The following is a 22,278-nucleotide window of genomic DNA, read 5'->3' as shown; positions in this document are numbered from 1 at the left end:
TGGGATCTGCACAATCATGCAGCTGCACTATAAACCACAACTGACTTGCATACAGGTTGCACAGAAAGCCGTGGGGCATGTGGATTTTCCCAGCCGATGTCATCTCTGCTTGAGGAAGCTGAAGAGATGGCCTTAGACATATACTCCTACCTACTGCATGTCTTGGAGTGTTGAACAGAGGTGCAAGATGAAGATGTAGGAAAAAGCTTAACTGCTTGTCCTACTTGTTTGGCACAGCTCAAGGAAACAAGAGAAAGGAGCTCTGAGAATGTGTGAGCAATCCTCCAGTGGTGCTCTTCAAAGAGATTTGTGCAAGGAAAGGAAGCATGAGTTAAAGTGAGGATGATGCTAACCTGTGGTCAGGTTTGCCAGTCACTGTTGTCACTGCAAGAGTACAAGAGCTGCCAGCAAATAGTTGTGGGGGTGGAGAGAAGGAGAAAATGAAAGAGTAATTGGCAGCAAAAGATATAACACAGGCTTTTTGGAGATAAAGTTAATTTCATTTTAACTGGAAACTCTCAGTTAACACATGGATAAAGAAATGTATGGCAGCCAGTCACATAATGAAATGATTTCCCCAACAAAAAGGTACTGTTCATAGAGCACTAAACACAAACTCAAAGTCCTGCTGCTTCCATTGCTGAGGGAAACATGTGAGCTGCTGTCTGAAAGTTTCTCTGTCAGGCCCTTTAGCCTATCTACTGCCTGGTTTCCTGCCCTGTGGTTTACAGGTTGCCTGTTGTTTACAGGTTACAGTTTGCAGGCTAGGGACACTAGAGGACTGTGAAAGAAAATTGTGTTGGGTCAAAATACTAAGGAGACTAAATGGAGAAGAGCTGCAAATTGCATGTCAAGAACTTGTTCCCTGATCTACTTTGAGAGACCATCAATTCCTCTTAAGAAAAGAAGGGACAGGGATATGTTGATGGCAACTTATTGTTGGGGACTGTAAAGTGAAAAAGTGAAGGAGGTGAGCGTGAGGCGTGTATGGATCACCTTTTCCCACTCTCCCTCAAATTAAACATGCAGGTGGCACATATATTTCAGCAAGATGCTCCCATTTCCAAAGAGATTACATCATTCTGCATATTAGTTATGAGGTTTTTCAGAATCTGCAAGAGGGAGGATTTCTAACTCAGAGCAGTGAAAGTGTCTTGAAGATGTGTCTCAGCACCAACATGCATCCCTCTGAACATGGTCCAGGAGAGAGAAGAGCTTGTGATAACTCTAATGGACATGCACAAACTCCACTGTATACACGTTGGTTTCCTAGACAGCAGCAACCCAGCACACATTTAAAGGAGAGTAGCATATTCAGTTTGGTTCAAGGGTCTTGTACCTAGATGTTAGCAAACCTTATTTTGGTGAAACTGCATTATCTAATCAAGGGCTCCAAACAGTTAAAAAAAAATGGTCTGATTCTTGTGAAGGTTGCCAGAAGTTGGCTAGGAAATTGTTTCACTGACAGGCTGACAGAGAGAGGGAACATATGTCTCCGGGTAGGAGCGTAAGAGGGAGTGAAATCCTGCCATGGTAGTGTACAGAGACAGCTCAGTACCTGGTCATTGTCATTGTTTTCTGTGTTGTTTTTTGATAGTTCTTCCCCTAACACATTTTTGTACTATATAACTAATTCTGTAAGAAATGTTAGGCTTTTCATAGGTTATTGCATTATGCTATCGTTATCCTGAAAGAGAGAGAACTGTAGACTCTCAATATAACTTGTAGTTGAAACAGAAAAACTCATAACCTAGAGTTTTATCAGAGAACGAGAGTTCAGATTATCCCACCAGGGAGGAGACTGTTGATGAACTGAGGACAGGGGACAATCTCCTAGCTGTCTGGAGAAGGCAGACATAAATGAGTGTGGTGACTGCTACATTTGCCCCATATTGCCTTTTCTGGTGTTGGATGCTTCTCTGTAATTTACTCACCAAAACACTCTGCAAATGAGGTAGAAATAAGGAAGCAATCAACAGAAGGAAAACACATGAAACAAAGACCGGAAGAAATTTAGTCCTACTGAAGTAAATAACAAGACTACCATTTTGTCTCAGAGGGTCTGGATACTGCCCTCTGCACAGTTGTCAGGAAAGCTGAGTTTGCGTGTGAAAGAGCTGCTGGCAGGATGTATTTTGATCCTGTAGTGGTCATTAGCATGTGCTTTTCAATGGGTCACGCAAAAGTGTCCTGCTTGTGTCTGTCTGAAGAAAATGCACTTTTCTAGAAAAAACAGGATAGGGCTGATGAAGAAGCAGCCATCCATATCACACACTTGGAGAAAACCAACAGCAATAGCTGTGAAGAGAAAACTAGTTAAGCTGCTGGAGGGATGGGAGGACAGGTATTCCTATTTTGGTGGTAATCATAACAATTAAATTGAAAAGGAGTGGCACAGAATATCCATATGCAAGTATACATTTTAATTAGATTGTTCTTTGCTGAAAGGGTCTGCGCGCTCTGTCCGTTCTCAGAAAGGGCCAACATTGCCAGACCGAATAGTACTGGGAATATATTTCTGAATCCATGCCTGCAGCTAAGAGAGAGCTGCTTTCACCTAGACATCATCCAACTTTCACTGCCTTTGAAAACTCTGGCCTAAACGCCTAATTAGCCTTTTGTTCTACATTGTTTTTGCAGTCAAAAGCCTCCTTAGTTAACAAAGCCTGTGTGGTATTAGTGTGATTAATAACCAGATCCTGATTTCCTTTAAAGTGAACGAACTAATGTGGTGAAACATTCTTCTTTCTTGTGTGTTTGTAGGATAACAAAGAACCATCTGTGGGTACGTTAATTTGAACAGTTTAGTATAGTTGCTGTCAAGCAAGGCTTTTTTTCCCTCAGTAATTTTCTTTTCAGTGGGATGATTTATTACATGTACACACATGGATGCCCTAAGGCTGTCTTTAAAACCAAAATATAGCTTATCAGAGCTGGAACTTCCTTCTCGGAATGCAATGCTAATTTCTGGTTCTGTGTTTAGAATTATATTTACTGTTTCCTTCTTCAGCTAATGGTTTTCTTGGAAAAATGAAATAGAATGAAAAAACAGCTGGTAAAAAGGTTGGATTCGTTTTTCGGGAAACTAACTTATTGCCAATAGAGCACTTTAAAAATCTTATCTTGAAGAGCTGGAAAAATACCTGAATATTTGTTGTTTTCCAGTGAAGTAGAAAGTTGTGCATGAAAGTTCATGAAAATTCTCCATGTATTTAAAATTAAATGTATATGAGTTTGCAGAAACTAGTACTTGTATATTAATGGATCAGATTCTGTAATAATGTGCACTGGGGACTGGAAGCTTTTTTCCATTCACTTTAGCATGATTTTAGATAGCTTTTAATGTGCATTCTGCCCTCCTACATTTGTCCCCAAAACACACAAATCAATTTGTTTTCCCTGCATGTCATTTATGTATATGATGACTTAAAAGAGCTTAGTTTCATAAGAAATGCTGATTAATGTTACTTAGCTAGTATGTTAACAACCTTCTTTAAAGGAGCTCTTTTATGTAGATCATCCTGAGACATAAATGTATCTCCAGGAACAGAGCTGGGTTGCTGTTTGGACGTTGCTTATATATTTGAAAAGCAGGGCTCTACAGACTTGTGTTCCAGTAAATTCCATGCAAAAGCACAGAAAGATTTGGATTGATTTCTGCTGCTGTTGCTCTGTTAGCTCACAGAAATTAGTGGGTCATTCTTTGAAACTTTTAAAAATCTGCATTGCAATATCTCCATTAGCAACCAAGCGTTGTTGTTTGTTGCTTTTACCCCTTGTTATTCTCGCTAATCAGATTATTATTGAAGTAATCAAATACAACAGAGGTGGTAAAATGTGAATGTTATACATTTCTTAGAATTGAGGATATTAATAGTGGTTAACAATAATAGCTACAGCAGGTTGGAACAGTATTTTCAGTTTTGTTAGCATGTGCTGTTTTAGCTGATGTTCGAAGAGAGAATAAGGGCCTGCAAATTAGCCTATTATTTGGAGATTGTTCAGTCAGACAGGCACTCCCAATGAAGCCTAATATATTTCTACCAAAATGAATACAAATTTCACAAATGAGCCATGAATTATATATTCCAGTCTTAGTTTGCTATTTGAGATATTGTGCATATTAAAGAGCTTACTATATGAAAACATCTGTCAGGGCAGATATTACTAAATAACATTTAATGGCTGACCACTAAGTCATTTCTAATGAAGAAATTATATTGCCTAGTACTCTGACAAATTCCAATTAGTGTATGATCATCTAGAAGGCTTGCTTTGCTTAAATATAGCAAAGCATGTTATATGTATGAGGTTGTTATTGAGAGGCAATTTGCTTGTTTTGCATCAAATGTGGATAAACATTTTCCATTCAGTTTTATTACTTGATCATTTAAATGAAGTCAGTCTGCTTCCCTCTTAGAGTGAGAAAAGCATAGAATTTCAGAGTGAAGTGCAGAACTAGTCCTTCAGAAACTTACTTTTGACAGTGCTTTGGGCTGGAATTGGTGTGGGCTGCAGAGGTCATGATTGCACGAGTCCTGTTGCACCAGATACCTGCAACTGAGGGTATGAAAGGGGCTGCAGTACTCAAATGCTTTCTAGCCATGAGTTTGTTCCGAGCGTTTCAGTGCAGCCAGGTCTCTGGTGGCCCAACTAGGCTTTCTGCTTCTACAAGTTCCCTTTCTTGGTTCAATATTTATAAATACCTTCTGGGTATCATGACTGTCCTAGCTGAAAGCTGCTGCATATTTGTTTGGCCACTTTGGTCCCAAGCTAAAAAAGTGCAACTCAAGAGACTGTTTGAAAGGGGTGGAAGGAAGTTTTCTACTCCTCTTCTAAGAACTTGGGCCAGCTGACTTGCCTTCTGACAACTGCTATGCTATTTATCTCATAAATAATTTTCCACCAGTTCCAGAAATTCACTAATTTGGAAACCTATATTTTGAAAACTTCTTTTTTACATTAAAAAAAACAACTCTCCTCTCTGCAATGACTCTGCACTTATCTGCACTTTTATTCTGGATCCCATAGTAAAAAAAAATGGCATTTTAAATTAAAAATATTTACCAGAAGCTAATTGTTTAGTCTTGTCTTAATTCTCTCTGGGATTTCTTGGGATTTCTACACTCTTTTTTCTTATCTTCGAACTATGAGTCAGAGTTTTCTTGCCTTCAGTGGTAGAGAGAGGGAACAGTGCAAGTCAGCGTACAGAGGAGGGAACTCATTCCATAATCAATAATTGTCTTAAAAATTGTGAAATTAAAAGTTGTTTCATTCTGCTTATGCATACAATAAGGATTTGAAAATCTAAATTCTTCATTGCCTTTTGAGGCAGGCTTTCTTTGTGCAATTATCCAAAATCACCTTCCAAATGTATAAAATAGCAAAAGCTGTGTAAGAATGAAGTTTACTGTTTCAAAAGGGGGGTTATTGTTTTAATTAAATCATTTCATAGTGTTCTTCAGTACCGTGTATTAAAATTTTAAAAGTCTTTTAATTAGTTCATTGTGTTATAGTAAAATTTAAAAAAATCTAATTTTGATACCTGATACTATTATTTTAAAGTTATCAGTCCTGAAAAGAAATTTGACTGCATTCTGTATATGACTAGTAGCAATGACTTCTTTCAAAAATCAAACTTATAAATGTTGTGTTAAAGACTACTTTCTGTTTACATTTACATTTTTTAAAATTCATATAGTGACTTCTGACTTTTTTTGAGCTCTTATGAGTGTTTTTCTTGAGCAAAAATATTTTCTATAAAATAAATGTGGTAGATTTAAGTAACATATTGTCACAAGGTTGCTGTTCTGACCAGAAGACGTCAATAAACATGTACATTCAGTTCTAGAATTTTGTTTTCAAGTGCAGCTAAGTGCTCCAAGCTATGATGATTTTAATGAGCATAAATTGAATGGCATTAAGCATGGAGATGAAGGAAGGAATTTCGTTTTATAGGAAGGAATGTTTCAAATTCCATTATGTTTTTGACCAAATAGGGACCTAAATCACTACTAAAAAGAGTAGAGAGTGGACTTGGTCCTTGTGTCCAAACAAGCTACAAGGCTGAAGGAAGTGAAGACAGCTTTACACCACTTTGGAGTTCCCCATGACTCTGCATCAGGCCAGCTGGGCCTGGGTGGTCTGAAGAGCTGTTATAATAGTTGACACAGCCAAAACACAGTGGAGTTCTCCTAAACACTCTTCCAGGTGGAGGCTGCCGCTGGGAAATACTGGAGGGCTGATATTCCAGCCATCTGCTTATGTAGGTTGGTTTGCAGCAGAACAGCCCTGCTGATCAAGTAGTCTTTTTGCCCTGTTGCACTGAGCATAGCAGGTATCAAGCTCTTCAGGCTGTGTTGAACTGTTGATATGTAGAAGACCAGCAGGCTGTGTAGCGTTTTTCTATTTTCTTGCTGAAGTGTCCAGGCAAAGTATTTCAGTAAATGGGCAAATTAAAGATGATTACCATAGCTTTATGATGCACCCTGTAAATCACTTGGCATGTTTTATATTAACAAAGTAAAGCATATTCTTTTAGCAGTAAGGAAGCGGCGAGTGCAGATCCCATTATAAGTAGACACGGGAATTTTTTCATAGAGTTGGATGTTTACACTTGGAATATTTTGTTATCCTTGGAGAAGGGATACTTAGACTACCTTATGGTGTCATTAATCCAGGAATTCAGTTGAAATGATTCACTTCCAGCATGTGATTGAGTGAAGCATGCCATTGCTCCAGGAAAGGTGGGAGACCTTTGCATGTAAGCTTCCAGTAGAGAACCAGAGTAGTGTCCAATAACAGCTAAGGCAGCCCCAATGACTGTTCTAATCTACTTTAAAAGCCATTGTGGCAATTGGAGAATGCAGGCGGAACACTGGAAGGGAATAGCCTCTGCGACATGTCCTCCCTTCCAGCACCTGTTTGTTCCATGCGCTGGCAGAGACAGAGAGATGATTTACTACTTTGTACACTTCTGTACACAGAGAATATCTTAGCAATAGTCAGAGGGAAACCTGCAGTTAGGTGTATAAATGCTTTGCACTTGTATTTAAAGTACCTCAGAACAGAATTTGGTCCCATATCTAACTTCTCCTTTTAAAGTTTTGATTCATTAATTTTTTTCTTCATCCTCAGAGTTCCCCAACATGCAATGCATGTAAGAAAGCTGAACAAACAAATCAGCAAATAACTTGAGTAAAAGAGCCTGAATCTCATAATATGGTTTGAGGTGTTGAAAAGCCACTGGGTTTTTGAATCTTTAAGGAAGGAAGAACAGTTTAAAGAAAAGTAACAAATAAGGATTAGGTTGTTTTTGAAAAGTTAATGCTTTCTTTTTTCTGGACTATTCAGTCCTTCCCTAAATCACAGTTCTTATATGAAAATAGATTTCTGCAATGTCTGTTGGCTGCACCTAGACTAATAAAATTTGATTTACTGTTGTGATACTCACACCATGTAATTCCAAATGTGTATGTGTAGCCATGGCTAAAAACTGAGGTCAGAACATCATCTGATTTTGTTAACTATTTGTAGAACAAGATTCTGGCAAAGGTCTTTCAAAACATTTTTTTGAGGGTATTTGTAATGTGAAACCTTGAAGATTGACGTATCCTGAACAGAAATCCAAATAAAACTTCTTGAACATTTTGGAAAGGAGAAAAAGACATGAGTAAAGCAAATGGCATTTCATTATTTTAAATCCAAACAAATTTCCAGTTAGATATCTTAGTTATCCATTCATTTCCATCTTCTAGTCACTAATCAGTATATGTAAAGCTCTTTGAAGATGAAGTCATTATTACTAGTGTTAGTAAAACTGCATATGATAATTATCATAGTTTATAATGAGTTCAATTTTAGCATGTGTTTTCTTGTGTAAGTGAAAAATATCTTATGTCACTGCCATACTCCTCCTTCACTTCTGATATTTAAGATTACTTTATTCATTCATAGCTGCACCCTTCACATGAGCGGGCAGACATTCAGTTAAGAATGGCTGTTTTAGCTTGTTTTTTTTCCCAGGAAATTCAGTGGCAGAGTCATTAACACATTGTATTTTCTAATGGCAGGTTGACCTGACACCCAGTGGGTCTATAAAAATCTGTGTGAAGGTGTCGAACACTAACTGTTTTTGTTAAAACCATCTGTGTTAAGTACCCCTTAGTGCTGAAGATTCTGGGACAGTTTAGCAGTGGTCAGGGTGGTTTGGTGGCGATGGCTGGGCTTTTGGAAGCTAGGAGCCCTGCAGTGGCTCTAGAGGACGGCGTGGTGGCTGACCTCGCCATGTGTCAAGCTATGTGCTTAGAAGAGAGTACAGGTGGATCTGCAGCCTCATCCGCACCCTTTTGTGCACCCCTGTCAAGACCCTGGTTATGGTAAAGCTTCAGTGCACATGGATAACTTGGAGAGCGGAGTCACCTGGGGTGGCACGTGGCTTCCTTCTGTGATCCACTGCAGCCTCTACAGAGTTGAAGGGCAGAGTAAAGCTGTCTCTTCTTGTAAAGCCCTCATGGAGAGGGACTACCAAATCTAGAAGTGCATGGGACCAGTTCCGTGTGTCTGGCATGTGTAATACTCCAAGGAGTAACAGCAAAGGGTCAGGTTGTCAGTCAGTGCAAAATAACATTGTTTCTTTGATGCCAATGAAGTTGCAGCGGTTTATGCCCATTGAGCAGGGTCAAGTCATACACATTATCAGGCAGCAACTATAATAAAATCAATGATTTATTTGTCAATCCTGTATAGATCATAAATAATAACATCTACTCTGAGGGTTCCCTGTAAAGCCATGCAAGGTGCTGCTATGTGGAAAAGCTCATTGCTTAACCTCGTTTTCTGTATCACTAATGCAGAGGCTTTTTACCAGTGGAATTTCATTGGATATGAAAATTGATGTTTCTCACTTTGTTTTCCTTGAGAACTGAAAACTAATACTTAGGTAGTCTTTAGAAAGCTTCGTTTACATGTGTATGCTTTTATAGTGGTGTTACAGAGCTCATTAAAACATTTTCTCTGCTAGAACTGTATAAATGAAGGTGTTTGATCAAATTACTCTACAAATGTACTGTTGCCAGTTCATACTTCTGCATGATAAAAGATTATTCAGACAACTTTAAAGTAGCTACTTCTCTAATTTTTATAACAAGGACAAATGAATTCTCAATGCTATACTGCTTTTATCTGAAATATTCTTTATGTCAATAAACAAAAAATAGAGAGGAGTGAAAAAAAGAAATCTGTTAATCTTCAACTAGATTTCTTTTCCAGCTGCCTGAACAAGTTGATTCCAGTGCAGTTTGCACAACTGGGCAGGCCTGCAGGTGGTCAAAAACATTCTGGGTAGGTGGCCATTTACCACAGTGTGAAGTAAAATGGAATAGATAATAAATCTGGAAGGGGTTTTTACCCAGAGTGGTTAAATAAAGACTATTCTTACGTGTTTGTTTCTTCCAAAATTTGAAGTTTCTTATCAATTTGTGGCTTGTTTCTGTTGAATCCCTAGATAGACTTGTGTAATTCAGCACAGACCATCAGCTCAGTAATTCTATGAGCTCATTCAGAAAACATGACTTGGAAAATAGGCATTGAAAATACACTATAATTAAGTTATGCTGAGGCATCAGAACATGCACAATAAAGTTAGCATTAAAAATTAGGCAAATTTAGAAAGAGGAATATCTGTATCATGAAACTTCATAAAACACGAGTAGGAACATTCATCGGTATTTACATACATATAAACTGATATTTACTTGTAGCAGTACCCACATTAAATAGCAATAATAGAGTACAAGTGAATGGAGTCTCTCCGGGACTGTAAGGTTCCAAGACAGTATTTTTCAATACTAGACATACAAGAACAGTTCATCTGGAAATAGTTTTAATATGGATACGTTAGTGACAGCATCTGTGCATGTTTCCTACAGAATAGCTGAATCGTTTGAAAGATGATTGTGTATTGATGAATTATAGGAAGATAACCTTCTACCTGCAAATTAGAGACTGCAGTAAATAATACCATGAAACCTTCACTATTAGAAAGCAAAACTGTAAAAAATGACTCTCCCAAAGTATCACCAGATGCATTGGAAATGTTACTGTCAGCTTTTTTCATCAGGGACAGGGTTGTAAAAATTTGTATTATTTCCGTTTAGATGACATTTAAACTAATTTTGTTTAAAAATATACTACAGTTAAAATTTATCTGTATAAAGGCTTAAATATAAACCGTGTTAATAAAATTTTCTTTATAAAGTCCAAACAGATCACTGAGCTGGTAGAAGTCAACTGCCTAAGCACTTCTAGCTAGAGATACGCAAATATGCAGGATAATGTATAGTAGTTATATAAAGTTAAAGGACATGGTTCAGTTGAATAGTACAGATAATACTTTATTAATAAATAATTCAAGTTTAAGTTACAAAGCAGGTTTCATGAACTTTTTTTTCTCCTTATGCATCTCTATCCTTGCAGGAGTTTACTTTTTATTTTTTACACACCTATAGCTTTCAGTATTTAAATAATAAAGCTTATCCATGTGTAAATTTTTTGAATTTCAAATGAAACTTGATGCAAACAATGAATAAAATCATGATCTAATAAATGAAAAATGTATCATAATCCTTTTAAACGTTGGAAGTATGAATGTACACAGCTGTTAAGCTGTGTAATTTCTTAAATTGCATAAATATATGCACAAAGATAGAGTGTATCCTCCTGACTAGGAAGAAAAAGTACCAAGTTTAGCGTAATGATGACGTACAGGCAAATTTTATTATAATGATTTTATTATAATGGTCTTATATTTTAATGGTTAACAACCAAGGAGACTAGGTCTTTCCTTAAGAAAATAAGAACTAGAAATACTAAGTCAGTTTAATATTAATTAAAGTAAGTTGTCTTGTTCACTAATTTAAAATTTAAATACTCTCTTCGTTAGACAAAACATTTTGGTGAATTCTGCATGTATGCATTCAGGAAAAAGCACCGTAACAAAGCAGTATGCTATATATGTCCCCTGAGAGAGAGTCTCCATTTTTTATTCCTGTGCTAAAAGGTTAATTTTCCTGTAGTAAAAATGTATACCTAGTCTTTGTACAGTGAAAAAGTTATTTTTAAAAGTCTACCTATTACAGTGTTAACTGTGAACAAATATTTTCACTACACATACTTTGTCAACATTCATGAATAACTATTATTAAACAATGGAAAGTGAAAGCCAGATTAGAATGAAAGGCAAGGGTCTGTATTTAAAAATACGTATCTTAATTTTTAATATTTAATATAATCTTTCTTCCATCTCACTTCTCTCCTATATTTTTCCGGTTCCCCAAAAAACTGCATGTACTTTTTGCTACAAAAATTACAGGTGTGAATTTTTTGTGTAATTTGTATACTTGTGTGTTTGTGTAAATGTGTCCAGGATTTTTATCTTGAAAGCAGCCCTGATACTGAGAGTTTTCCTGTATTCTGGATACAACCTACTGTCTATTCCTCTATCTCGTTTCCTAGGAGAGAGTCAGTGCTTCATCAAAGCAAAGAGAATTGTTCCATTGCTTAGTATTTGAGGACTGATTTAACAACCCCAAATGGACAAAAGGTGGAAAAGCCAATGCTCACTTCTGAGTGTTTCAGTGTTTGCTTTATGTTCATTTCTAGATATTTCATAATCATCTCTTTTTTTATGTCCCTGTTGTGCCAGACTGTTTGGAAAGAGGAGAGTTAGCCATGTATCTGTTTCTCCTGCCAACTTTACCACAGCTTCAGTATGTTTCTCTTTAGAGATGTTTCAATAATTTCTTTAGTTCACTAGCTGTTAGTTTTGTGAAGTTCATTCCTCTCAATAGTTACAAATAAATTCTGGTATTGAAGCAATGATGGTATTTCCTTTTGGAATCAGTTGTCACTATATAGATTCCTTCAGTCATAGTCTGAGTTTTCAGGGCAAAAAGAAAGAACCTAGTTAGAACCTAGGAGAAGCTGTCTAAAAATTTTCATCAAATGCGCCAGGACAAGTCCAGCTTACTAAACCTTCTGAATTTAGTAGTATTACTGAAATCCCTAAATAAGATACTGTGGTGCTTATATGGGCCATCTTCCTGCTCAAGGATTGGGACAAAGGTAGACTGCTGAAGGAAAAGACCTTGAGGATATTTCAGCAGCTTTTTGTGTTCTTTTCTTATACCATTCTCCTTTGTCAATAGCTCACTCCCTTTGAGGTCAGAAAGTCATATAGTCTGGGAATTTCACTGAAAAATTCCTTTGAGGCAGAGCTGATCTTTGATAATCCATGTGGTTTCCATCATATTTCATCCAAAGTTATAGGATATAAATTATCACTCTTTGTCACATGTGGCTAAGTGCATAGAGGTGAAGTTGATCCAGGCGGTGTCAAAATATTAGATTAGGTATAGGAATTGAAGAGTTAGGGGTAACATGAATATGGAGTGTTTGAAAAAATCACAGCCGACACAGCAACCACTAGAGTCTACCATCCTGTAAGTTTAAGTCGTATGTTCTTATACAGTGGGAGAGGTAGCCAAATTTTTGGAGAAAAATGAAGAAGAAGGTAATAATGCGAAAGATTCTTTCTACAGATTTCCAAAAGCAAAGCGCAGCACAACATCTGGTACATTTTGCATACTCAACTTCTTACTCTGATTGATTGTATTGAGTCAGGCAGCAACACACAATGAAGTCAAATGAAACTGTGAAGGGTTTTATAAGCATTAAGAGGGATGGCAATATATTTGAGATATTTTAGATAAAATGATTGCTAATATCTGATTTCCAAGAAGCTGGTTGGAATCTCTGATCTGCAGTTGAAGCTTGTTGACCCAGCAATGTAGGCTTTTTTCCCTACCTTAGAGATAGGGAGGGAAAGCCTTATGTAGAAATAATGTGCATAAACCTTTTTAAGTAGATCTATTACAATTTGCAGTCTTTAGTTTTCTAAAACAGGAGACACAACAATTTATGACAAAGAGATAAATTATACTTTTTTTGAAGGTTTTCTTTATCAGTGCAAACCTACATTGTTACTGTCTCCTGGAATAAAATACTAGTTTGACTGACTTAGTTACAGATGGTATCCAGATGATTTTCAGACAGATTCTGTTCTAGGAGTAAGTGAATTATAACACCAGGTCTGATAAATGCATGAGGCCCAATATTTGGGGCATGGGAGAAAAATGCATTCAGTGAGATCCTGAAAGGGACAATGATGCAGGTAGCTTAGTAACTGCAAACTTTTTCAAACAGCTCTTGGCCGTTGTTATTTATTCCCAGCTTGTGTTCCCATGGAGGCTGTCCTTTCCTCCCCACATCTCCTGTGTTCTGTACTCCCCAAAGCACATTCTTGTTATTAAGCTGGTACGGTCTTTACACTAGAGATGGTCTTTTTATGTTGTGCTCCTTCCAGCCCAATGGACCTTCAGGCTCTACTGCAATACAAATACTAATAAAAGCTGTATTAAACTTGTCAAGCAGTGTTCCATCCTATATAAATTATAGCACATTTCTTGTGAAATGCTCATATGTGCCAACTTAAAACTTTGTGTTCGTGAATGTTCTTGCAAGTTATGTTTGACCGTGCAAGCAATCATCTAATCAGGAAAGGAGGGAGTGATAACCCAGTAGAAGCACATATATACGTGTGTGTGTGTGTGTGTGTGTGTGTGTGTGTATATATATATATAAAAATTCAGAGTACTTGAGAATGATGTATAAATATAATTATTTTTCTGTTATGTTCTCAGCAATGTTTTAAAACATAATAAAAAATGTTTTCAGTATGGAAAAAAAATGCTGATTATTAACTGGTAACAGTTTTCCTACCCATGTTAAAAAAAATGAGATAACTTCTGAAAAAAGATCAATATTAATACTCATTCCAGTTTCTAATGTGATTTTTTTCAATTTTTCCACAGATATCAATGAATGTCAGTTGCAGGGAGTATGCCCTAATGGTGAGTGTTTGAATACCATGGGCAGCTACAGATGTACGTGCAAAATGGGATTTGTGCCAGATCCTACTCTCTCAAGATGCATACGTAAGTAATAGTGCTGATCAAAGTACCAAAATAGAAACTTATGCACACTTGAAAGATTTATTTGACTGGCCCCAACTCTCGCACTTCTTGCTGTCCTTGCCTCTTCGTGTCAGCTTATTCACTTCAGTTAGTCAGGCTGAGTACCCAAGCCTCAGGCTTCTTTTCTGTCTCTTTGTCCACAGGAAACTTTAGTTTCCCCGAGCAGCCTTCCAGGCTCCTTGCCTGCCTTTCATGGTTTTCCTGTCACAAAACCTTCCAGGCTACATCCAGCCTCCTCATCCACTTTGAATCTTTATCAACTGACTAGAATTCTCCTTCCCACAAAACATTTTTATCTCTACTAGCACCCCAACCCAAATCATCTTTGTCTATGTATCCTCCCTCTTCCACCCCTGTAGCTTTAACCTGGATAGTTTTGATTACTGTTTTTAGGAAGCTGAAAGCCACCTCCCTCACACAAAGACCTTTTTCCTTCCCCACTGCCACTTTTAAAATCCCCGTCCCAAAGCATTAGAGCACTGGAACTTTCAGGGATGGGAGAAAGCTACACAAAAAATTAATGCTGGTAAAGCAATTCATTTTTCCTTGTCCAAGCATTAGGAAAGACTGGACAGTTTAGCCTTAGATTTATAAGATAATGCAAGATCAGCTTGAAGCAGACAGATGGATTGGAAAATACAGTCCAGATATTTTTTAAGTTCAATGAACTTTAAGTGAGAGAAAGAAATTCTTACAGTGTTAAGTGTCAAGGAAATTTAATGATAGGTATTGCTCATAGTACTATTCATTGTCAATAAAAATGAAGTTTCTTTAAATACAAATCTCATGGTATAACCAAAAGAATGTGAACTATATTAAAGAGCACTTTATCGTTTTTGTCTTCTTTATTCTTTTCTTATTTCCAAAGAAATAGATACCTTACTTCATGTCTCAATCACCTGACATTTTGTCACCATGAGACTTTAGGTGGGAGAGAAAATAAGTAAATTTGAGCTATTTTTAAGAGAAGTACTTCTGATTTCTTTATAGCATGGGATACACTACTTTGTTACTGTAGCAAGAGAAAATGAGATAATCAAATGTTTCCATCACCTTGGCAGAATAACAACTTTTAATCAGTTTTTCATTATGCAATGTAAAATCAAACACGGAAAACACAAACTCTTAATTTATTTTTCTCCCAAGTAGTAATGTTGTGAACAATCAAGTCAATAACCAGACATAATATGTTTTGTCACTTGAAGAGTCTAACTGAAGAGGAATTGATCAGTTATATGGTAGCTGTGTCATCTCTGAATGAACTTTACCTGAAAAATACTGCTGTATTTTGGGTAAATTTGCTTTGCTGTGATAGAGTTGTGATGAAATTAAAAAAAAAGAAGTGTAGAAGTAACTGATCTGGATTTTAGTTAGCTAGCTGAAGTGCCTGTAGCAATCTGTGAGTGTCAGAATAAAATTTTGGACTGACTAATGTATTTTGCTTCTCAGGTGAGATGAATTGGTCTATACTGAATGAGCTCCGTGTTGCTGTGGCTAAAGTGCTACATGTACATGAACTAGCTAGTTAAATTATCTCAAGTATCTCTACATTGTGCTGCTAGCAAGTCTGTAAATCTGGTGTAGACATACTTTTAGAATTAATTATTTTCTTTATTTGTTTAAATGTTTTTTGTGAGAATATACATAGGATTTCAGATGAACATGTCTCTCAGTATGAATAAGAGAATTTTTGCACATTTGAGAAGTCAGATTTTAAGGCATTCCATTATTCTTTTTTTTTTTTTTTTGCCTAACATATAGGGCTGCTGCTGGAAGGCTTCCAGCTCCATTACAGCGCAGCCATGATATAATGCTCATAATAATGAAACCTTGTTTCTGGAGCGCAGTTCACAGATTAATGGGTAACAGAGCCAGAAATAGCTATCCAGATTATCCAGGCTAATTCCCTACATGTTTAAGATTGTGTTTTATGTCACTTCTTACTTCTAAGTGCCAGTGCTTTGAGTTGGGAGCGGTGCCCAGTGGAATGCTGCGCAGACCTCTCCATTAGCATCGTCTGGAGCTTGAAGACTAAGTGTGCTCCATGAGACTAAATTGGAAGTCAGTGCAGACAACATTTAGGACAGGAAAACAAGACAGATGAACAATGAAAAGTATCATATTTTCACGCATATACAAGTCAAGGGTGACTTAGAAAAGAAAAAAAAAAGAATGAACCAGAAAAAGCAACCCCTTTTGCGATTAAGCAGCTGTGCAGATTAGACATGTCTTGGAAAATGCATAGGAGAGTTTTAATTGCAAACCCATTTCCGCAGCAGTCTCCCTTCTGATTTCACCCAGATCAACTCCTCAGTGGCCTTTGTCGCCTTTCTCTCTCCCTTTCTTTGGGTTATCCTAAGATGCAGGTATTTCTAAGAATCTATTTAAAAGCAGAGTTGCACTTAAGATTATGTAAGGTGCATGAAAACCCTTTAATATCCATGGATGCATTATGGTTCTAGCAAGACAGCACTGGAATTTCAATGCTTGCATATGGGCTGAAGTCAGCTGCTCTGAATTCAGGGAGATTGAACATTACCTCCTTTTTGCATCCACTTCCAAGTACGCATATCAATGGTATGTGCTACCAGCATCTTTTATAAGGCTTTCTGCCGCTTGAGTCTGTTTAAAATGTTACTTATTTTATAAATGTGCATATCTGAGCAATATCTAAAACCTAAAAACACTTCCATAAATTGTCTTCTCCTGCATTTGGCTAAGGGGAGATGTAATCAAGCTTGGAATAAATATTTAAGAAACTGTATTTATTTGGCTGCACAACTGAAAAATTAAAGACTGTAAGTAATTGGAATGTTAGAAGAAGAAAACCTCCTTCAGGGCAAGCAGGGAACTAGAAAAGAAGCAGTGTATAGTCACCCTGAAAATTAACAGATTTCTGTGCTTGTGTCTGTTTTTCCTATTACACTTATTAAACATTCAACCGAGGATGATCTTCCTCACATTTTCCTTCTGGTTAAGAAGGATTAAAAATTAAGAAAGAATTTGGAAAAAGAAGTTGTGAACAGCATGAATACAAATAATTTCCCCTGTTAATCAGCTTTTACTTGATTTGAGATCAACTACCTCTGCAAGACAAAAAGAAAGCATAGAGAGCAACTGAATTTCTTACTTTAAAGTCTTTTGAGAAGAAGATTGACAAGTGACCTTATTTCCTAAGCTCCTTATCTGAGGTATCTCTAGATTTATAAAATATAGTATAGCCTAAATAAATCATAGATGAATTCTTTTCTGTTTTCAAGATCATAATCTTATGCTACTGCTTAATGATACTCAATCATTGAGAGAGTTTTTCATCATTTTGAAGAATTTTTTATCACTTTTAAGTTAAACACCAGAAAAAAAGGAGCTGGCAGTAAATTTTAATTTTTGCTTTTACATATCTTGTTGAAAATCAAATATTGCTTGTCTTTTGAGTTAAATGAACATTTTACCCAGAACCGTTAACTATATATGAATATGGATGCATAAATGAGAAAGCTGGATAGGTCTTTGCTTCACATTACCTCATACTAGTCATAGCTTATGGCCTTTGTCTCTTCCATTCTAAAACAGTCTATTAAGATATTGTTTACCCTTTTGGACCAAGGAATTTTAAAGTTCTGTGTAAGTCTTTCAAGTTTGGAAATGAGAAGGAAGAACACAGTGTTTGAATGCATGTAGCCTATGATATGACACGCTGTTTTAGTGAGTATATTAGTAGTCTACTTAAGGAAGCAGAGTCCAGAATGGTTCTAAAATAATTCCATTTAGGCAGTAATTTTACATACAACATGTCTTTCATTTGACATACTAGCATGTATTAGAAATCAGTGAGACTTAGCAAAATATTAATATATAATTGTCTCTTATAAATAAGTGCCTGTATGATACTTAATCCTTTTGCAATCTTATTTATATAGCTTATTTATAGCTGCATGTTGCAGTGACTGTATAGCTTGTCACCACTGTAAATTACTTCAGCAATTGCACTTGTGTACAGATGCAGGAGCTGATTTTAATTCTCTGTTTTGGCAAGATGGCAACTGGTGATTTGGACATCAGCTTTTGTTCTTCAAAAATATCTTTTGATGAGTTGGATGAGTTGAAATTCGGGAGTGTTTAATGCCAAATAAGAAATTTTTTTAATATTGTAATTATGGCTTCAGACAGGAGTTTAAAATAAAAATTCCACAAATGGCAATATTAATCCATTTAACCAGTGCTGGAAATCTGGTGGTGTTTCTCTGTTTTGTTTTTCATGTGAACAGTACCCTCCTCTCTTCCATTTTCATTGCAGCTGATAGTCCTGTGGTCACTGAAGAGAAAGGGCCTTGCTACCGGTTTGTTAGTGCAGGAAAGCAATGCATGCATCCTCTTTCTGTTCAGCTCAGCAAGCAGCTCTGCTGTTGCAGTGTTGGCAAAGCCTGGGGCCCGCACTGTGAGAAGTGTCCTGTTCCAGGAACAGGTAAGAACTGCCCATTAAAAATAGCAGCTCTCACCCACCCTGTGTTCATTACGCTTGATTTAAAAAAAGAATCCAACACTTGATTAAAAAGTAAAGGAAAAAAAAAAGTAAAGGAAAAAAGTGTTCATCAGTAAATTATGACAGCTCTCCAAGTGATGATAGAATAATTAAATATATATTCTTTTTGTTCATAAGCATTCAAAAGGATTCAAATTAAAATAAAGGAATTTTCTTTGGTATGTAGGGGTAGAATTCCAGTTTGCATCTCAGAATGTAGTTTTAAACATTGAATCTCCATTGCATAAAGATAAATTTATAGGCTATTAAATCCTGAATGTAGATCCAGGCAAATTAAACCAAAGTCTAATTAATACTTTTCTGTTGTTTAAGCCGCAGGTGAAAGGATGGCAGCAATTGAGAATTAGTTCACAGCATTACACGTGCTGTAGTTTCCATTACAGCTAATGGATATGAATGGGAGTATTTCTGTTTTCCCACCTTCATTCATATCTTTACCATCCCTTTTGAGGAAAGTGCTAAGTATGGTATTGACTTCTTAACGGTAACTGGAAGTTAAACATTTCATGCCGTCTTTCACTTAAACAATTGCTTACTTGATATATAAAGCCCATTTGTACCCTCAGCGTTCACTTGGAGTCCTGCTAGTTTTGAAATATAAAAGGATTCTGTAAATACCAGCTTGGTTGATCACCACTCTTACTTAGACTCATGGAGTAAGATACTGCTTATTATAGATTAAGATATTACTCACTGCTTTGTAATACCTTCTGTTTTCTGATTTTGCTCCAAACTTAAATGACTGAATTTGGAGTCTTCAGTCAAAATCAACTGAGCATTATTTTGCATTCAAATGTATAGTCAAATTAATGAATATAATCTTTTTTAAAAGCATCATTGCTCAAATTACCATTATTGAAAGAAACTGTAATATATATGATGTCCAACCTGTTCAGTATATTAGTACAAGTATTTGTAATGATAGTCCACTGTTCTTACTGAAGTTGCTGTTAAAATATGAAACAGATCATGTATTTCTCTGAAGTATTTTACTGAGAATTCTGATTTTCAAAAATAACTAGATATTTTGGGAATCCACTGCTAAAATCTGAGACACGATGATTTTAGAGAGTACTGAATTCCTTACTTATTTCAGCTGGGCATACAAAAATGGAATCAACCAAATTTTTTGAGCATTTGAATTGATTTTTAAAGCCATTGCTTCCTGTAGGATCATTAGGGTGCTAGTTCGCTGATTTGGGTTTTAGAAGTCCAATCTGTTTTCAGATAAATAATATTTCTATGGCTTTTTAATGGAGCAAAAATATTCTCATCAGATGACTAGCAATTTAAATGCAGATGCTTTATATCTATGAGAATATTGCCTAAGTTCTCAAGTCTTTAAGCCCAAAAATTTATGTAATCTGGAGCGGACAAATACCTCTTTTTTGCAAATTGACTGCTCTCTAGTCATAAAAATACTTCATTGAATATTGCATGGAATCTGTTATTTTAGTAAGTGTTCTTAATGAAAAGACAGAATCTGTCAGTAGAAAATTCTGATGAGAAAATTCTGATGGGAAATAGTTTTCTTTCACAATAACTTTCATGATTTAAAAACATGTTTCTTTCTATAACAGACTAAATTCATAATGATCTTTTAGAGTTTTCCATGAAAAATGTGTAAAAGTGGGATAACCCAGAATGGAGTAATGTATTTACCATAGCATCCCAGGTTAATTTCAGAATTATTGAGTTAAAAAGCCATCATCTCACTCTCTGATGGCTTTTTAATTATTTGTATGAAGTGGAGCAGCTCCAAAGAGAGACTGAGAGGCCCACTCTGCATACCCAGATGTCGAGAGCACTTAGGTCTGAGCTGTGGTAGAATAAGGTACAGATTTCTATTCTCCCTTTGAGAGAATATGATTTGAACCAAGACTTCCTACATCCCAGGTATGCGTCAGAAGGGACAGGCTTCTAATTTTCTCTGTCTTCCTTCTTTGACCAGAAATTCCACTCTCAATTGGGTGTTTTTGTGGCAAGTTTTGATTTGGGTATTTCCCAACAAAAAGTATTTCGTTGTTCTGAATCCACTGAATTTAATCAGTTTGACCATTCATCATTTGTATTACTAAGACTCCATCTTAACACATTTCCAAAAGTGTAGGGTTTGTAGTCCAAAATTTGCAGTTGTGTAATTTAATCAATCTCTGGAGTGTCTATAGCTAGTATTTTGTGTTCTTATTTTAGATGCTAATTGTTTTTAAAATGCTGATGTGTTTTCAAAGCAGAATTTGTGGACTCACTGATGCCCCACTCCACACAGCTCTTAGGAAGCTGTAAGGAATCATATCGGTCACATGGGAGACTAGACCTTTGGTGTTTCATCCCAAACCTATCGTCAACATAGCTGCACTTAGAGCAATGAGGGCAATGAAGCACTGCCCACCAAGACTCCTGAAGCCTCCTGTCCCTGACAAGTTTATCTATCTATTGTCTTTGACAAGGAGGAAGGCTGACTCTATTTCTTTTCCATCCTGGTCTTCCACTAGGACTGCAAAACCTGATGCTCATGCAGAGCAGCTACAGAGATCAGAACAGGTGCTGCTGCCTGACTTTCATTACTGTATTCTGTTGCAGACTTATAAATGAGATTATTTCCCCTCTCTTCTAGTGTTTTTTTGGCTTTTTATGATCCCCATCTTGTTTTTATCCAGCCTACTGAGGTCAGTGGAAAGACTTATTCAATTCAGTGGAATTTGGACCAGAGCTGGTATGAGACCTCTAATGTAGTGAAATGGGATCCTTTGAATGAATGTTGTTACTAATTGATGTTCTTCTGCTCCTCTAGTACAGGGGTGGTGAGCTTTTTTTCTTTGGTTTCTGCAAAAAGGGAATGGTAGAAATTGTAATTTTCATTCCGTATGCTATGTAGGTGATGATGGCAATTTACCTATGTAAATTCCTACTCAGAAAGGATGTACTGTTTAAAGAGGATTAAGAAAAAATAATCTTGATATGATGATAGATTAAACATAACTGAAGGAAGATGTTAAACTGGAGTAGAAACCTCCTTGGAATAAACTGAGCCAGAACATGCTTTGGGGAGAATGTTCAGTCATATTAGCATGCAATGCACAGTTTGCCTTTAAGTTTTGGGGGGGGGGGTGTTCATAAAAATGTATATACAGTAGCAGATTAACTTTATTAGTGGTTTTTATTATATTTTCCACTATGTCAACGTATTGCACTTTTAGACTCCTAAAAGGAATATTTTCCCATCCCAAATCTAGCTGCTTTTAAGGAAATCTGCCCCGGTGGAATGGGTTATACGGTTTCTGGCCCTCACAGAAACAAGCTATATCATCACCCTGCAGTTAGAGTACAGCCACCTGTCATTGGCAAGACCCCGATTACTCAACCTGTTGCTAAAGGTACTTCTCCTCCACCTCTCCCAGCAAAGGAAGAGCCAGTGGAGGCACTGACCTTCTCACAGAAAAGTGAGCCTGAGGTGGCTGTGCAAGAAGGTGAGAGGGGCAAAATTTAGTCTTCCTATTTTTCTGTGCATGTGTCTTTATGAATGCGTGTCTTTGTGCAGTAAATGTGTAAAATGCAGGACAGAGGAGTTACTTCCCACAGCAAACCATAGAGTGTATTGTGTTAAATGTTTTACTTCTGAAGTTTTATTTATAGCTCCTA

The 22,278-nt window shown here is 36.6% G+C and overlaps 1 protein-coding gene across 12 annotated transcripts in view; it reads left to right on the top strand.

Moving 5' to 3' along the window:
• Positions 1-22,278, top strand: part of LTBP1 (latent transforming growth factor beta binding protein 1) — a 215,364-nt gene that overhangs the window by 122,148 nt on the left and 70,938 nt on the right. For 10 of the 12 annotated variants that reach the window (XR_010883704.1, XM_067293254.1, XM_067293253.1 and 7 more), the window contains 3 exons: positions 13,932-14,054; positions 18,391-18,558; positions 21,873-22,106. Coding sequence is in view for 11 of the 12 variants with exons in the window: in XM_067293254.1 (XP_067149355.1) it covers positions 13,932-14,054; positions 18,391-18,558; positions 21,873-22,106 (525 nt within the window). In the remaining variant the exon portion in view is untranslated. The remainder of the gene's footprint in view (positions 1-13,931; positions 14,055-18,390; positions 18,559-21,872; positions 22,107-22,278) is intronic. The other 2 variants (XM_067293257.1, XM_067293263.1) reach the window with 1 other exon arrangement.

Source organism: Apteryx mantelli, chromosome 3, assembly GCF_036417845.1.
Source record: "Apteryx mantelli isolate bAptMan1 chromosome 3, bAptMan1.hap1, whole genome shotgun sequence".
Classification (NCBI taxonomy): Eukaryota; Metazoa; Chordata; class Aves; order Apterygiformes; family Apterygidae; genus Apteryx; species Apteryx mantelli.
This window is presented reverse-complemented; position numbering and strand designations above follow the sequence as displayed.